Source organism: Salvia hispanica, chromosome 6 (assembly GCF_029641045.1).
Source record: "Salvia hispanica isolate PSC_SH4W2 chromosome 6, Shi_PSC_v1, whole genome shotgun sequence".
Taxonomy (NCBI): domain Eukaryota; kingdom Viridiplantae; phylum Streptophyta; class Magnoliopsida; order Lamiales; family Lamiaceae; genus Salvia; species Salvia hispanica.
In genome coordinates, this window is record NC_142697.1 from 10,277,439 (window position 1) to 10,294,510 (window position 17,072).

The 17,072-nt window shown below is 34.5% G+C and overlaps 1 protein-coding gene across 1 annotated transcript; it reads left to right on the top strand.

The window, feature by feature from the left end:
• Positions 1-637: 637 nt before the first annotated feature.
• Positions 638-1,151, top strand: LOC148923196 (uncharacterized). The gene is made up of 2 exons (XM_089061424.1): positions 638-817; positions 882-1,151. Exons 1-2 carry the CDS (start codon positions 638-640, stop codon positions 1,149-1,151), a joined length of 450 nt encoding a protein of 149 aa, XP_088917550.1.
• The last annotated feature ends 15,921 nt before the right edge of the window (positions 1,152-17,072 follow it).

Consider the following 17,072-nt stretch of genomic DNA (forward strand, 5'->3'; position numbering starts at 1 on the left):
ATAAGTTCATTTTCTAACTAAGGGAGTTACACAACCTCTGGGGATGTAAGTACTTGACAGAGGATACAGACTTGATGAAGAAGACAATGAAGGCCTCACGTAAGAGGTAACCACAGAGGAGATCAAGGAAGCACTCTTCAACATCAGTATTGATAAGTCACCAAGTCCGAATGGGTACACATTAACTTTCTACAGGAAGCATTGGCAGTTCATTAGAGAATATTTGGTAAGGGTGGTTAAGGTGTTATTTACTACAGGAAGGCTCCTTAAAAGCCTCAACACAAAAGCCATTTCTCGCATCCCGAAGACAACCACGAACCCAAGGGTAAGTGACTTCAGACCGATTGTCTGCTGTAACGTGGTTTGCAAAGTGATCACGAAGATCATTTCAAAGCGGCTCGAGTTGCTACTTCCCAAGATTATTAGCCCAGCTCAATCGGCTTTCATCTCAGGGAGGAGTATCATGGACAATATCTACCTTGCTAAGGCGATCATGAAAGGTTACGCAAACAAGAAAGGATCACCGAGGTAAACTATCAAGATAAATCTCTAGAAAGCTTATAACACAGTTGACTGGAGTTTCTTGAGGGACGTGCTCACAGGTCTCAACGTCCACCCTTCTTTTGTCCACCTGATCATGGAGTGCGTCACATCACCTTCGTACACGATCACGATGAATGGTAGCCACCATGGCTACTTCAGAGGTAAAAGGGGTCTTAAGCAGGGAGACCCCATGTCTCCTGCATTGTTCATTTCTGTATGGAATATCTGTCTCGTTTGCTTCTTGATGGCACTTTTAGGGACCTTCAGTTCCATAGTAAGTGTGAGCATGTGGGCATTACTCACCTTACTTTTGCAGATGACCATCTGCTATTTGGCAGGGGAGACTTGATTTGAAGATTCTAGCAGACACCATGGAGGAGTTTTCGGCGTGCTCGGCGCTTGGCATCAACCAGGGAAAGTCTAAGATGTTTATTGCAGGCACCATCAAAGTACCCAAGGAAACTTTGCTGCAAGTGCTTGACTTTCCAGAAGACAATCTCCCAATCAAGTATCTAGACATTCTGTTTGCATCGAATAGACTTGTTTCCTTAAACTATGGCCAATTGATCGACAAGTTGATAGACAAAATAAAAAAAATGGCCAACTAAGACTCTTTCTTTTGTTGGGCGCATGGAACTGTTAGGTTTGGTATACTGAAAAGCATGTTTCGAGCAAGTTTCGCGCGAATAGAATCTTGCTTGTATACGTAAAACTCTACAATCCACTTTTAACCCGATTCAGTATTATTCGAGCAGTCTCGCACGAATAGAATCACTATTATTATTACATTGTGTTTGCTTGTGTATTTATAAGATGTTTTATAAACATTTAAATGTATAAGAAGTAAACAAAGCCTAAGTCTTTTGCTTAGTAGACTGGTTGTGGGCGTCCACTTTAAGGTAACTACAGTCGGTTCTATGCAATGCTTTGCAAAAGAGAAAGAAGAATTTCACAACCTAGATAGGCTTTGGCTACCTATCCTGAAAGGTTGCAATGTCAGTCCGCATATTTCTAAGCCTTACTAAAATAAGATGACTTTGGTGCGGTATAGCACTGAACGGATCTAAGAGCAAGACGTGTCTTTATGTTATCTACTGAAAGACTAGGTCTTGATAAAATACTATTTCTTAATCTAAATATGTTAGCATTGAGCATACGGTATTGATTATGCACTACTTTGACTTATCAAATAGTGCGGATTTTTCGCAACCCAATAATCCTGATATATTGGGTAGTGGTGATTAATATCTAGCGGTGCTAGGATTGCTATTATGTTGAAACATGCGCGAGGTGAGTCTCGTTTGATAATGTCCTCAAAAGGAGCTCGAACAAGGTTTTATTATTCGGAAAACTGGCCAGTTGGAGTTTTATTACTCTATGAATAATAAATAAATGTTTCTTGCTAAGTCCACTCTTGGAATTAATAAGATATTAATTAATTAAGTCCATAGCAGATATTAATTAATTAATGGACATTTATATCTTAAGCGCGGGAAATAAATAATATAAATAATGAGAACTCGGATTACTTGTAATTTCGGATTTGGGTGGGGAGAGTTCAATATTACTTCTGTAGTGGTTGCTCGTAATATTCCAATATAATCTTATATTAAATTGTGGGCTCAATTTAATTAGTAAAAAGCTAATTGGGGGAGCCCATATCCCTGACTGGGCCCAATATGAACTTAATATAAATAGGAGAATAAATAAGACAGAAATCACTTTTCCAAAAGATGAAAAATAGCGCCAAGTCCATATATGAGAGAGGAACGATTTCTTCTATGAATTTCTCCTCCGTGAGATTTTCAGCTCCTCCTCCATGAGGAATTTTCTGTCTTCTTTTTTCGAGTCCTAGTATTTTGATAAGATCAGCCCACCCTGATATCGAGATACAGTTCGGGAACCAGTCAGAAGATCTGTGGTCTAGTATTGAAGATCCTCGTAGAGAAGGCGCGAGCAATCGACGATTCTTTGGAGAATCAAAATCGGTAACCCTAAACCGTAGAAATCATGTTTAGTATTTATATTTTTCTAAGCATGAATTATTTGCGTTCTACCATGAAATTATCTGTTTAATATGTGAATTAATTAATCGCATAATCGGTCAAATAGATCCGTATCTGATTTATTTGTATTGTACAAGTCTTCCGCTGTGCAAGGGCACCAAACCCCAACAGATTCAAGATATCCAAATATCTCCATACGTAAATGTAACAACCCGGCATTTCTAGGGTATAATAAATACGGCGACTGTTAACTAGGCGAACTTAAGTGCAACAAGAACATAGACTAGGGTTTCAATTAAAGAGATTTGACCAAGTGTTTAATGAAGATCAACGCAACAAGTCAACGGCTTTAAATACGAAGATCAAGATTTAATAGATAGCATAGGCTAAGCTCAAAAATCAAAGGTTTATTGTAGCTCCAACAAAACGCAATAATTTCCCAATATTCCAAATCAAAGAAATAGGTTCAAGACAACCAACGATAATAAGTTTCAAAATCCCAACCATCCATATTATTCGATTCAATTGTCTCAACACCACCGACCGTCCGTCGCCGCTCAACCTGCACATAGGGAAAACATATGCAGGACTGAGTATTTTAAACATACTCAGTGGACTCATGCCAAATCATTTTATAGTTATGCCACCCTTACCATAGTGAACTCGAGGTTTTGCATTTATTTAAAGATAAGCATCGAGTATCACAAAATATTTCATGGACTGGCCAGTCAAACAATACCTCCCATTTTCTCATCAATCATCATTTCATATGGTGCGACGAAGTGTGGCCACACTTTCGCCCACGAGACCGGCCGACTAGCAAGGACGGCTCCCGATCTCCCGTGTACACTAGCCTGATAGGGTTTGCGGCCCTACTTAGACCCGAATTCGTTTTTATAGCCCTTTAGCCTAATGGAGCGTACTCACAATCTAGGCATCAGGCACACACAATATCCAAAATAATTCATAGGCATGGCATAACAGTTTAATCCACCCTTATTTCTCCAACATCATAAATTTTCAACATAAGAGAGAGTTTAAGAATAAAGCCCACCTCGATTTCCTTCGAGTTCAAAAAATGCACTTCTTCTTGTTATCACACCGGGAACGCGAACTATCACCTTTAGTTCAGATATTTCAAATAAGTCTCAATCATGGATCAAAATCATGCATGATCTCACGTTTTCCTTTATCCATCGATTATTTTCAATATCACCAATCAAAATCAAAGTACGATTATCATATCGTTTTTATTCACACAACAATTCCAGATTTATCATCACATCGTGTCACGCATGAGTGTTCCCACACAACACACGCACACACGCAACACACATGTGCACGCCTACCGAGGCGTGCACACACACACACACACGGTCATACACACACACATGCATCCAAATTAACCGATTAATTTCCCCCTTCACTCGTTCTAAATGCATGTGGACTCAAGAACACCGATTGATCGGTAGGAGAAGAAAAGATTAATAATAGAAGTACCTTTTCTTGCAAAAGCAAACGGTAGAAACAAGTAGAATCTTGATTCTTCAATAAATTCTTGAATCGCAGCTTCAATTCTTCTCCAAAAGATGAAGAATTAATGGAGAAAAGGGGTGGACGAAAATATGGAGGAGTGGGCGGCGGTTTTTGATGAATTAGGTTTAGGATTTTCACTCCTTATTTATAGAGTGCAAGATATACTCCAATAATTAAATAAATCAAGATTTGGAGAAGATATGGTGGTTAAGTAGCGTTAAAGTGGTAGAGAAAAATAGAGAATTTCGAATTCTAGGCTATTAAATTAGCCTATGATTTAATTTGAATATTTCACGGAGTAGGATCAAATATCACGGAGCAAGAAAAATAATAATAACTCTCCCAAAAAATGTGGAAAGTGGCGTGGGAATTGATTCTTCATAAGGAATCAATTATTAAATATTATTTAAACAAGATATGGCAAGATATGCTAGGATATTTGAATTTATTTATGGAAGAGAATAAACAAGGGATCAAATAATATAATATTAAAATCCCTTCTCCCATAAAATAGGGATTTTCGAAAATCCCAAGAAATAATAGGGGTTTCGAATTTTTCATCACTCAAATAAGGAATAATCGGACTTTGGATTTAATTTGGATAATTATCCCAAGCAATAATTAAATCCAAGAAAATGGGATTTCTTTCCAATAAATAGGAGGGGGTCGATAATTCCACATACTTAAATAATGCTCCTATTAAATTCTCACTCATCCCTTAGGAAAATATTTCACCACAATTATTCTTTCTCCCCACATTAAAATATCCACATATTCGGATTTCACCTCCACTTCACATTTTCCAACGACTTTGACCATTCCACGACCACGTCATATTTTCCACAATATTGACTATTCAATAGCCACGTCACATATTCAACAAGTTTGACTATTCAACTCAATCTCAACCCATATCGCAATTAGGTCACAAAGAACATTGCATTTTATCATTCATCATTTAATTCCACATATCATAGCATTAAAAGCATTTAATGCAAAAAATTTATATCTTGAAAATTAGGGTTCAAAAAAGCGGGATGTTACAGTAAATCCACAGCCTCAAACAACAAACCAACAGATCTCAGCTCCAAACATCCAACAATTAACAATAACGAAAGAGGAAAGCAACCAAACAACATCAACTCAACAAGATCCGACAAAAACCAACACTAACTTCCATAATATGTAGAAATAGGTTCGAATCCAGTAGATCAAACTTAGAAACTTGAGTTACGAAACTAAAATCCAATAAGTACTTAAAACGGAAAGAGAACTAAGCAAAATGAAAGTAAATATTGTTTCTTCGCCTTCACAAGGCGGTGTTACACGACAGCAAAACGATGAGAACCACCACGGCGGCCAGAAATCACCCCATATCCAAGTGCGCAACAACTGAAAATGTATTTGAAGTGAGGACCTAAGTGATGAGAACAAGGAACCTCCAAAAGTGAGCTAAGAGAGTGTGTGTTTGTGTGTAAATCTTCATTGTTGAGCTCTTTATATAGGTGAGGCTTTGATCCATAGGGCATCCTTTGGTGAGTTGACGCTTATGCCCTTGAATAAGATGCTCTAGAAATCTGTTTTTCTCCTCCTGTCGCCAACTTTCTGACTCTCCCAGGTCTGGATGACGACATCTGATTTTCACTTCCAATTTCATCTCTTTTGCATCTGTCAGGTCAGGTAACAACAACTCCTAGGTCCTGCAGATTTATTACGCACCTGAACTTAGAAACATAGATTAGCGCCCCAAAAATACAGAATTTTCACCCAAAACCAATGCATGAAACGAGCCTTATCAGAGATCAACGACAATTAGGAGTGTCATCAAATGGGCAGGACGAAAGATTCGAGGTTCACAGATTGTCCAGATGGCGAAGAGGATTGCACTCACGGCTACAGTGGCTATCATTTGGAGGACCGGGAACAAGATTATATTTGATGGGAAAACTTAGGACGCAGCTAGGTTCATCTTTGAGATCAAAGAAGCTACCTAAAACATCTTGTACTCACACTTTCCACATGAGCAGGTTCTTCTCCACCCTCCAGACAAATGATGGAGTTCACAGGTTTTGGATGTTTGGGTATTCGACGCACTTTAAGTAACTCATCAGGGTACTCTTTTTCCCCTTGGGGAGTTTTATCCCATGGGGTTTTTTCCCCAAGGGGTTTTAACGAGGCCCGCCCACTCTGGGTTTAGACTGGTGACTTGAACTGTGATCGTCATTTTTGGGGGCTGGGCCCGTGTTGTTCGTTTCTTGGTCTTTACCATATTGCTTTGTTATAGCCAACTTGTGACTATTTCTACTGTACTTCCTCGGGTATGTCCGAGTATATGATATAAACGTTTGGTTTTGTTTATATTTAATTTATTTATTCATTAAAAAAAAATAAGTAAATTACTTACCAATTCGATTGTTTTTCTCAATTAGGTGGATGTAATGGCATCATCTTATTGCTTAAAAAAACAGTACCACTATTGTGTTTATTTATTGATTTTTAGCATATCAAATCAGTGTTTATTTTATGCGCAATCGCAATATGATCCTTTATGAATGTTAGCAATATAAATAAAACACAAGAAATTAAACAATGGCAAGCCTTGTATACTTTCAGATCCGAATATGAACTCTATAGATGATTTTTTTTCTTTAGATTTTTACAAATAAGCTGTCAATAGAATTACCATTTTTTGGACAGAGTAGTTCAAATTAACCTATTCCTCTTAAAGGTTTTATTATTAATGTTCTAATAAATAAATCACTCCACATTAGTGTGATTATAAACATTCTTTATTGCCAAGGCATCATCAACTAATCCATAGTAATTAATAGACTATAGTACTCCTTTCGTTCTATAATAAATGACATATTTGGGGATTGACACGAGATTTTAGAAGATGTTGTTTTGTACGTAACATAGACAGAAAATAATATATTTATATTAATGTGAAATGATCTTTCCCGAAATAGAAAACATAATATCTGTCGTGGAATAAACTAAAAAACAATGTAACATCTATTATTGGACGGATGAAGTTGTACTTATATATTATTAAATAGAAACTAGATGTTGATGACATTGAGATAAGATACATTGGCTATGTGATTGCTGACTAGACTTCGATTCATTTTGTAGTGGGAAAGACAAGATGTTATTCATTTTTTGTACCTGAATTAAACTAAACTAAACCAACCAATTATAGTTTAAATATCTTTTTAAATAATTTTAAACCAGTCCTTGTCGCTAACTTTTTCATCACCCTTTTGTTCTCTCTTTTCTATCTTTTCTAGAAGTATATAATTAATCTCGGCCTCATCGGAAGTCTATGGACTACCAATTGCTTCATTCGTTTATGGACTACCAATTACTCCCTCAGTCCCTTAAAATTTAGCACTATCTGATCTGGTACGAGTTTTAAGAAATGTAATAGAAAATGAGTTGAAAAAGTTAATGGCATGTGAGTCCCACTTTTATATAATAGTTTTAAAATTAAATATGAGTGAGAATGAGTTAGTGGAATGTAGGGACCACTACCAAATATAGTAAAAATGAAAGGTGACAAATTTTTAAGGACGGACGAAAAAAGAAATAAGTGACAAATTTTCAGAGACGGAGAGAGTACTTCATTCATTTATTTCCTCGTTCTTTTCATATTTTTTGTGACCACATAAGCTCAAAATGCCTTATAACTAATTCATTTTTTGTGACCACGTAAGCTCAAAATGCCTTATAACTAATTCATTATATGATTGTAATATTTTTTTTGCCAATTTTTTTTATTTTTTTGTGATATTATGGGCATGCATCAAAGCGTTTTGTCTGTCTATTTATAAATTACAAAGTAATTCTGAACATGAGTGAGAAAAAGTATCGAAATATTACACTTACCGTACCTGAAACTACCAGTTTTTTGGTATAGCAAAATATTTCGGTTCGACAATGGTATCAATTTTCCTATACTGTGGTATACCAAATACTCCCTCTGTCTCCGATTAAGAGTCACACTTTGACCGGGCACGAGTTTTAAGAAATGTAAAGAAAAGTTGGTTGAAAAAGTTAGTGGAATGTGGGACCCATTTTTTTATATTGGTTTTATAATAAAATGTGAGTGAATTGAATTAGTGAAATGTGGGACCTACTTACTATTTATGGTAAAAATGAAGTGTCACTCTTAATTGGGGACGGACCGAAATGGAAAAGTGTGACTCTTAATCGGGGACGGAGGGAGTATTCGGTATATACCGTAGATTCGGTAATACCGAATCCTTGGTGCATACCAAAAAATCAGTATATGTTGAAATGTTATATCAATATTATATTATATTTAATATATTTATTTATAAAATAGAATTAAAAAGAAAAAAATTTCAAAATCCTACTTTTGAATATTTTGTGTATAAAATACTCCCTGAGTCCTCTAAAAATAGAACTCTTTTCTTTTGGTCCGTCCCCTAAAAATAGAACTTTCCTCTTTAGAAAATTTCTTTCTGTCTAATGAGGTGGGACTCATTTTCTACTTTTTACAGACAGAAAGAGTAAATTTTGCAATAGCGATAAGAAAACGGTATTAAAAATTAACCATAAGTCGGCATGGTATCAGAATGATATTTTGTCACATCGGAGTTTTCGGTATATTATGTAGTATGATGTTCTCGTTAACGGTATACCATAACGAACCAAATTCTGAACGCCCCATTTATGTGTTACTTAATTAATCAGTCAATCTATATTGTTTCTTTACATGTTTGATGTAACTCATATTTTGGGTGGGTTGGTTCAGTATACCATACCGAGAACGTCATACCGCATATACCGTATCGAAAACTGCGGGATGAAAAAATATCATACCGATGTCATACCGAAGTTTTGGTTATTTTTTATACCTTTACCTTACCGTTACTGTGGTATATCGCACTTTTACGTATACCAAAGTACAGTACGGTATACCGTAATACCATTATGCAAAAAAAAAAATTCATACACAAAATATTTAAGAGTAGGATTTTCAAAGTTTTTTATATTTAAGTAATATTTATATAATATTTCAACATATACCAAGGATCGGTATACTACGGTATATCGAATCTATAGTATATACCCAATATTCGGTACACCAAAGAAAATTTAATACCATTACCATACCGATGATTTCTTTATGGTACGATACATCGTATCGAAAATTGTGATATACTCCCTCCGTCCCCAAAGAGTATGAACTATTTCCTTTTTCGTCTGTCCCTGAAAAGTATGAACTTTCTAATTTTAAAAAATCAACTACTACATATGACCCCTACACATCATTTTATTTACAACTTACACCATTGCCATTAACAATTATACCATTACAATAATGTGGACCCCACTCTCCACTAACATTATTTCCACTACCATATCTCTCTCTCTCTCTTACTTTTTCCCTTATTTATTAAAACTGGTGCCGAACTCATTGTTCATACACTTTGGGGACGGTGGGAGTACTAAAGAACGGTATTCTTTATATTTTTTTGATACAGTACGTGTGGTATTTCGGTATTTTTTTTCCCACCCCTCATATGATATACACCTTTTAATTGCACATGAACTAAATATAAAATTGAACCTAATTAATAATGCCTAGAGTGAGCTTTCTATACTCGTCCCACTTTAGGAGTTCCAGTCATTTTCCAGCACTCGTTTAATAAAAATAATAAGAAATAGTTAAAGTGGAGAAATTGTAAAGTAAAAGAGAAAATAATGTTGAGGAGGATCTTCTTAACATTATTCTCTCTTACTTTATTATTAATTTATTTTAAAAAAAATCTAAAATAATCTAAAAATTAAAAAAAGTTACGGACATCCAGAAATGGCAAAATGTGACTTAAATCACGCTTTTCTAAAAATTAAAAAAAATAGGACACATTTGTCATTTTTAATTGTCCACGGAAAATATAGCACATTTAAAAAAAGTAAGTTTTCAACAACTTCTCTCTTACTTTTTTCCCTTCTCTCTTACTTTTTTCCTTTCTCTCTTTCTAATAATATGGACCTCACATTCCACTAACACTACTTCTCTCTTAGTACTTTTTTCTCTTCTCTCTTACTTTACCACATTAAAATCTGTGTCATCCATAATATGTCCTATTTTTCATGGATGGAGGGAGTATTTAATAGTAGTAATAAAGAACAATTAGTAATGGGAGAATAAGGATTGATTTTTATCGGATTAAGGAAATGCATAATCAACCATAGGACATCCTTAAAATATACAAATCATTTACTTTTGAACGGGAGAGCTATGCTAAAATGGCAGTGCCACAGCGGTGGGTATGTTATAATACAGTGGGACGAGAATGGTATATGGACGTCTAATTTTATGCACTTAGACATTCCGCATTAATAATATTAACCTAAGAAAGAAACAAAGAATTTTGGCGTAGATATTCCCCATTAATAATATTAACCTAGAAAAGAAATAAAGAATGTTGGTGGAGTGTGTGAATCAGGCATATGAGTTTTCAGAAATCAATTTCAAGCACTAGTGGAACACAGTGTAATTGCAATTATAGCATACATTTTAGACATTTCTTGCCTCTCTTATTTGTGGAGGGTATTAATGATATTTGTGGAGGGTATTAATGAGTTATAATTAACGGCGAACCAATTTTAAGGACTGAACGGCTGAACCCGTCATGATTAGCTTGTTTTAAGTTATAGTAAGACATTGTTAGTTTGTTTTAGACTTTTAGGTCATGCTTAGTTGGTTTTACGTCATGCTATATAAATTTGGATTTGAAAAATACGAATGTCATATTAAGATCATTTTGAAAAAAAAAATTGTTTTTACAAGAATGGAAAATTAATATCCCAACCACTTTTTACTTGTTACCTATTCTACCAATTTGACCTTAGTATAACATCATAACAGGTTAGTTTTTAACATGTTAAATAAATTAAACTTTAGTTTGGCTCCTAATTTTTTGTTCGACCAAATAAGAAAATGTTCGGCTTTGGAAAACCTGTTAATATTTGTTCGAAATAAATAATATATTTAAAATTGCACCAAAATTAATGCATAATTAGTAAAGTAAAAGAGAGAAAATGAAAGGTAGTTAAATTAGTGTTAGCAGATATCGAAACCCATATTATTGTTAGTGTTTAATGGTGGACCCTAGTGGTATAAATTATAAATAAATTGATATATTATATATAAAGAGTTGGTAACAATTTTTCATAAATGGAAATACTCATATATTATGGGAAAGATGGAAATGGAAAGTACAATATTACGGTGGGAATATTATTTTTTGTAATTTTGGATAATTCATTAATTTTACGTATTTATTTTTTCTTGCATTTGCATGTCGTCTCCATTTCTTGTTCTTTACAGTCACGACCACCACCACCACGCCACCAAATCATATTTTAGCCACAACACGCCTGAACCATTGTGTATGGTTGTTATGAGTTATTGAGTTCGTGTCGCTAACGGATTTATAGCGTGTGTTATATTCACATTTAATTGTAGCAATTTGGGGTTGTATTCGGATTAAGAATTTTCTTAATAGTTCTTGTTCGAATTTCATCTAACAGTTTGCTAGTTATTAGATCTACCATATAGCAACTCAGCCTACACAATTTGACCGCTCTAATTACACTAATTTAATTGAAATATCGTTAATTTCAACGTCAGTGCGCATCATATCTGTATATGGTCGCAAGTAAACTGTGGTTTATTCAATATAATTGGCATGAAATATAATTACATATTTACATGTACCTCTTTACTAAACAGATAAATCCCTGAAGATTTAATTATCTACTATTTCCTCCGTGCACAAAATAATATTCCCTCCGTCCCATATTTGTTGTAACATTTAGTTATGGCACGAGTTTTAAGGATTTGGTAGAGTGTGTAATTAATGAAGTGAGAGATGGAGTGTGTAATAAATGGAATGAGATGGTGGAGTGAGATGATGGAGTGTGTAATAAATGAAGTGGGTTGGTTGAAGGTGGGTCCCTCTTTGACTTTTTGGTTTTTTATTTTTGTTTTGATTTATTTTAATGTAGATAATGGCATTTAGATGTAATTTTATTGAATAATGGGGTAAAATTTTGTGCAAATATGATAAATTCTAAATATTACTTCAAATGTAAGACGGACTTTTATGGTAAAATGTTACTACAAATCTAAGACGGAGGGAGTATATATATTTGCTATTTCTGTCCCTTCACGAAACAACGTCTATATTTTTTTAAAAATTTATAAGTGAACCTCAGTTTCTCGTAACTTATTACACCTATATTTTATTCTAAAATAATTTCCATTAGTTTCTAGTACCTATTACATCTATGTTTTATTCTAAAACAATTCCCGTTAACTTTTTTCAACTTTTTTTTACTCCCTCCGGTCCCTTATAGTTGAGTTATTTTACTATTTAGGGAAATTCTTTCATAGTTGAGTCATTTCTATATATAATACTTCCTTCATCCCACAATAAATGTCACTTTTTTTCATTTTTGTCCGTCCCACAATAATTGTCACACTTCATTTTTATCATAAATGAGTCTTGTCTTACTCACATTTCATTATAAAACCAATATAAAAAAGTGGGTCTCATATTCCACTAACTTTTCCAACCAACTTTTCTTTATATTTTTTAAAACTCGTGCCCACAATAAGAGTGACAATTATTGTGGGATGGGGAGAGTAACTTTTTTTTCTTTCTTACTTTATTCTCTACTTTATTCTCTTTATTTTTTTTATTCTCTTATTTTTTTATTTTTTTATTTAACACACTCAGTACTTTTTTTTAAAGTCTGTGTTAAAAAATTTCACCTCAATTACGAAGTAATGGAGAGAGTTCGTTTTCTATAACCCCGGCGTCAAAATATTAATTTAACCGATAGACAAGGATAGTAGATCAAAGTCTGGATAAAGCTGTAGCCCACAAAATAAAATACTAATGGACCAAATCCACACAAAGTCCAGTCATCCACCTCTACTACCAACTTGATTGCTGCATCAGGCTAAACCCCGAGTGTCGCCCAAAAAATATTATAAATCCATTTACTAGTGTAGACAAAAAGTTATACGATCCACATTTGGTAAGTATTGATATAGCTTATTAAATCCCTAGCCATTTTCGGAGTAACTTTTAAATTTAATAAACTCCGTACTCTTGTCAATTTATTACCGAGTTAGGCCTAAACCTATCACATTTCGTTATTTTTGTTGTCTTGATCAAGATGTTTATATTAAGATTAAAATGTTTATATCGTTATTTTATAATTTAGATAGGCTTTAGCTATCTATTATTAAAGATTGTATTGTTAGTCTCTAACTCCTAAAGTTTTCTTGCCTTGGGAGCTAACGACACTAGTGTCGTACTCCCATGACACTAAATGATCTAGATATGTCTTTCTTGTTATTTATTTAATAGTGAGATCTATGTGATTATTATTACTCCATTCGTCTCACTTAAGATGACATGTTTTCCTTTTTAGTTTGTTCCAACTAAGATGACACATTTCATTTTTTGGAAATTTTCTCTCTCCAATTAATACGCCCAACCACTTTTTCTCACTCCTATTAAAATATTCATCTTTCTTTATCTTTCTACTTTAATACTTATACCCCACATTTTCTCTCTCCAATTAAACACTTTAATCAATAACTCCTAAAATCTCGTGCCGGCTAGCAATGTGTCATCTTAGCTGGTACGGAGGGAGTACTAATCTTTGTATAAATCTTTGAGCATTCAAAATTAATTATGCATTGCTTTAATTTATCAAGGTGTGAATTTTTTGTAATTCAAATATCCTGATATTTTGACAGTGGTGATTAATGTCTAATGGTGCTAGGATAGTTATTGAACTGAATTATATCTGAGAGGTCGGGATTTCGCACGCGTGTCGTAGGCACGTGTCCCTTCCTATTCAACAAGATTTATAAGTTCCCACTTTCCAAAATACTATTAATTAGTATATGGTAAGTTAGGGTGTCGAACCCACGAGGAACGGTAGCATCCGTTATGTGTTTCCACACTTAGAAAGGGTTTTGGCGATGCCGCCACGCTTTAAATTGGGGGTGGGAACTGAACTACGAAATATAAATAAAACTTAAGCTAAGATTGAGAACTAAACATGCAAATAAAATACAATAAGAAGAAAGCAATTAAACTGGAACGCAGACTGGGCAATCTGATAAACTGGGCAACTTAGCAGTGGCGAAAATTTGAACTATTTCGGAAATAAAACAGAGCAGCAACTTGCATGAGCATCCTAAGTTTAGAAAGCAAAAGGAACTAAGTTAAAAGTAAGGAAGAATAAAACTAAAGGAACTCCTAAAGGGAAGCTAGAAAATGCTATAAAAACTAGGAATATGGCCCCTAAAAGGTGGTCTAAAAGCTGAAACTGAAATGGAGGCTAAAGTGGCGTGTGAAGTGGTGAAAGAGTGTATTAAATCAAATCCTAATTAGTGAAAAGAGAGAGAGAGAGAGAGAGAGAGATGGGAAAAGGTGTTGTACTTTGTGTCCCCTAATCCCTATTATCCAATGTGCAAACCCAATGGACAAAACACTCCAACTAATGGTTAAAGAACTTGACTTCTAAAAGGTGACCCTAATTCCCTAATTCCACTCCTGTCACACGCAAGAAATGAGGAAGGAAAAGAAATGGCTGCCACACAATTAATTAAACCTTGGAAACACAAAATCATCAATTAAACCAACCAAAACATGCATAGAAAACATCAAATTAAAAGCTGAAAATTAAAGGCTCAATGAAGAAGATAAAGAAGCTTAACAACACTCAAACATGGTGAAAGAAATGCTGAAAAAACGAGACCAACATGAACCATGTAAAAACATACAAATCGGACCCAACTAAACGGCGGAAATCACGAAATCAACCGGCAATCTTACACAAACGTTTTTTCCTTCCATTTTCTTCCACAAAATTCGAACACAATTGAGGAAATGAGCTAAGAGAAACTGATTTAAAAGTTTCAAAAGGTGTTTTAACTAATAAGAAAGCAACAAACACTAGAGCTAAATAACAAGCTAAAGCCTAAACATTCAAACAAGAACTAAACTTAAAATATTTTTTTGTGCTTTCTTTTCCTTAAAAATACTTGAACACAAACTGAAAATAAGACTTAGAAGTAATATAAACTCAAGCTAATAACTAAATTATAACAATGAAAACGAAAATTAAATGCACTAAGCAACTAGCTACAAACACAACTAAACAACAAGAGCAATAAATACACAAGAACTTAAAGCAATAAATACTACTTCAATATGCAGCAAATAATGCCAACACTCTTAACTATGGAGTTAAGATGCTAGCAAGAGTACAACCAAACCAAGTGCTACAAAAGAGCTAGAGCATTCAAACACTACAAACAAACTACAACTTCACCCCATGGTGAGCAAAAGATGATTCCTGTTCTAAAATGAAAGAGAGTATTTTCTAGAGAGAGAGTTAGCTAAATTAAAACTAAAGATGATAGATGGAATAGTTGTTTGGGGAAAAGCATAGTTAAATATTTTGTTACATTTTTCAAATAAAAGTTATTTCCCCTTTCTCATGCCCTAGGGACGGATGTGGACACGTGTAGCAACAAGGAAGCAGTCTTGTAATTGTGCTCAAATGGCTCCATGCAGTTTTCCCGTCGGGTCCAGCTTGGCCAAGCTGACAGCTTGGACAGTTTGCCATTTTTCTGATTTTCTTCAAATTCTTGCACTTTTGCCTCCTTTTTGCATCACTCCACTACAAATGCCTTTCTACAATTCCTCCGAACCATATGCTCAATTCCCTGCCAAAATAGCATCTTCTCATGCAAATATTCAACTTATAAGTGCTAAAAGTGATCAAATCCGAGTGACGAAAACTAGCATATCAAACCTCCTCACACTTGGATCATACTTGTCCCAAGTATGTGGTTGGACTTTTCACTCAATTGCTAGTTTAAGTCACTCCCCTCTACTTTCTAAACACACACACTAAATTAAACAAACACAAAACACCAAGAAGTTTACAAGACAAACACACACATCGACTCAAGATACATACGAAAGACATACCAAGCAAGTTGTACGAAAAGCGTAATGATACCCCCAAGAACCAAACTCAAAATAGATTTTTAAAACATAATATTTTAAAACATAATTTTCTTCATCGAACAATGTGGTTCCAACCGTCGGTCTCATCAAGATAGCTAAGCACATACCACAAGCAAAAGATTCACTCCCTGACCCTCTCAAAATGCAAGGACAATCCTCTCATTAATAATAATGAAAATGCAATCAAGGAGATATCACTTTATCACATGTAGCTCAAGAGGGTCTTTTACGGGATGTAATGGGGCTTGGGACCATTTAATATTGTCGGTTAGATCCTAGGGGTCCTAAGCTATTGAGTGTAGTACAACAATAAAACTTGTGCTTATTCTCCAAAGGGATACTTAGAAACTCCAAACACAATCACCCACAATCAAACCAAAATTTAGAGATGCATTTAACTTTCTTCTTCTTCTTCTTCTTCTTCTTCTTCTTCTTCTTCTTTCTTTTTTCTTTTTTCCTCTTCTTTTTCTTTTTCTGCTTCCATCTACCTTCCCACATTCTCCTTGCCATTTTCTCTTTGTTTCCTTCCTCTTGTTCCTTCTTTTTTTTTTTTTTTTCTGTTTCTTCTTTTTTTTCTTTTGCTATTTCTTTTTCTTCTCTTCTCTTTTTTTTTCTTTTTCTTCTTTTTTTTTTTTTTGGTAGCCACTGTTTTTTTTTCTTTTTTTTTTTGGTGGGGGCAGCAGATTTTTGGATGTTCACAACTACTATCTCTTTCTTAAAAGGTGGTGATCATGTAGGAGCAACTAAGCACATTTATTTTGCACAAGAGGGAAACCATTTTCTAACTTAGAAAGAAATGTAGGCTCAAGATTTCAAAGTGGCAACTAGGGGTAGCTCTTTTTGGTTGATGTAATTACAAAGAATAAGGCTCAATTTGGCTTTT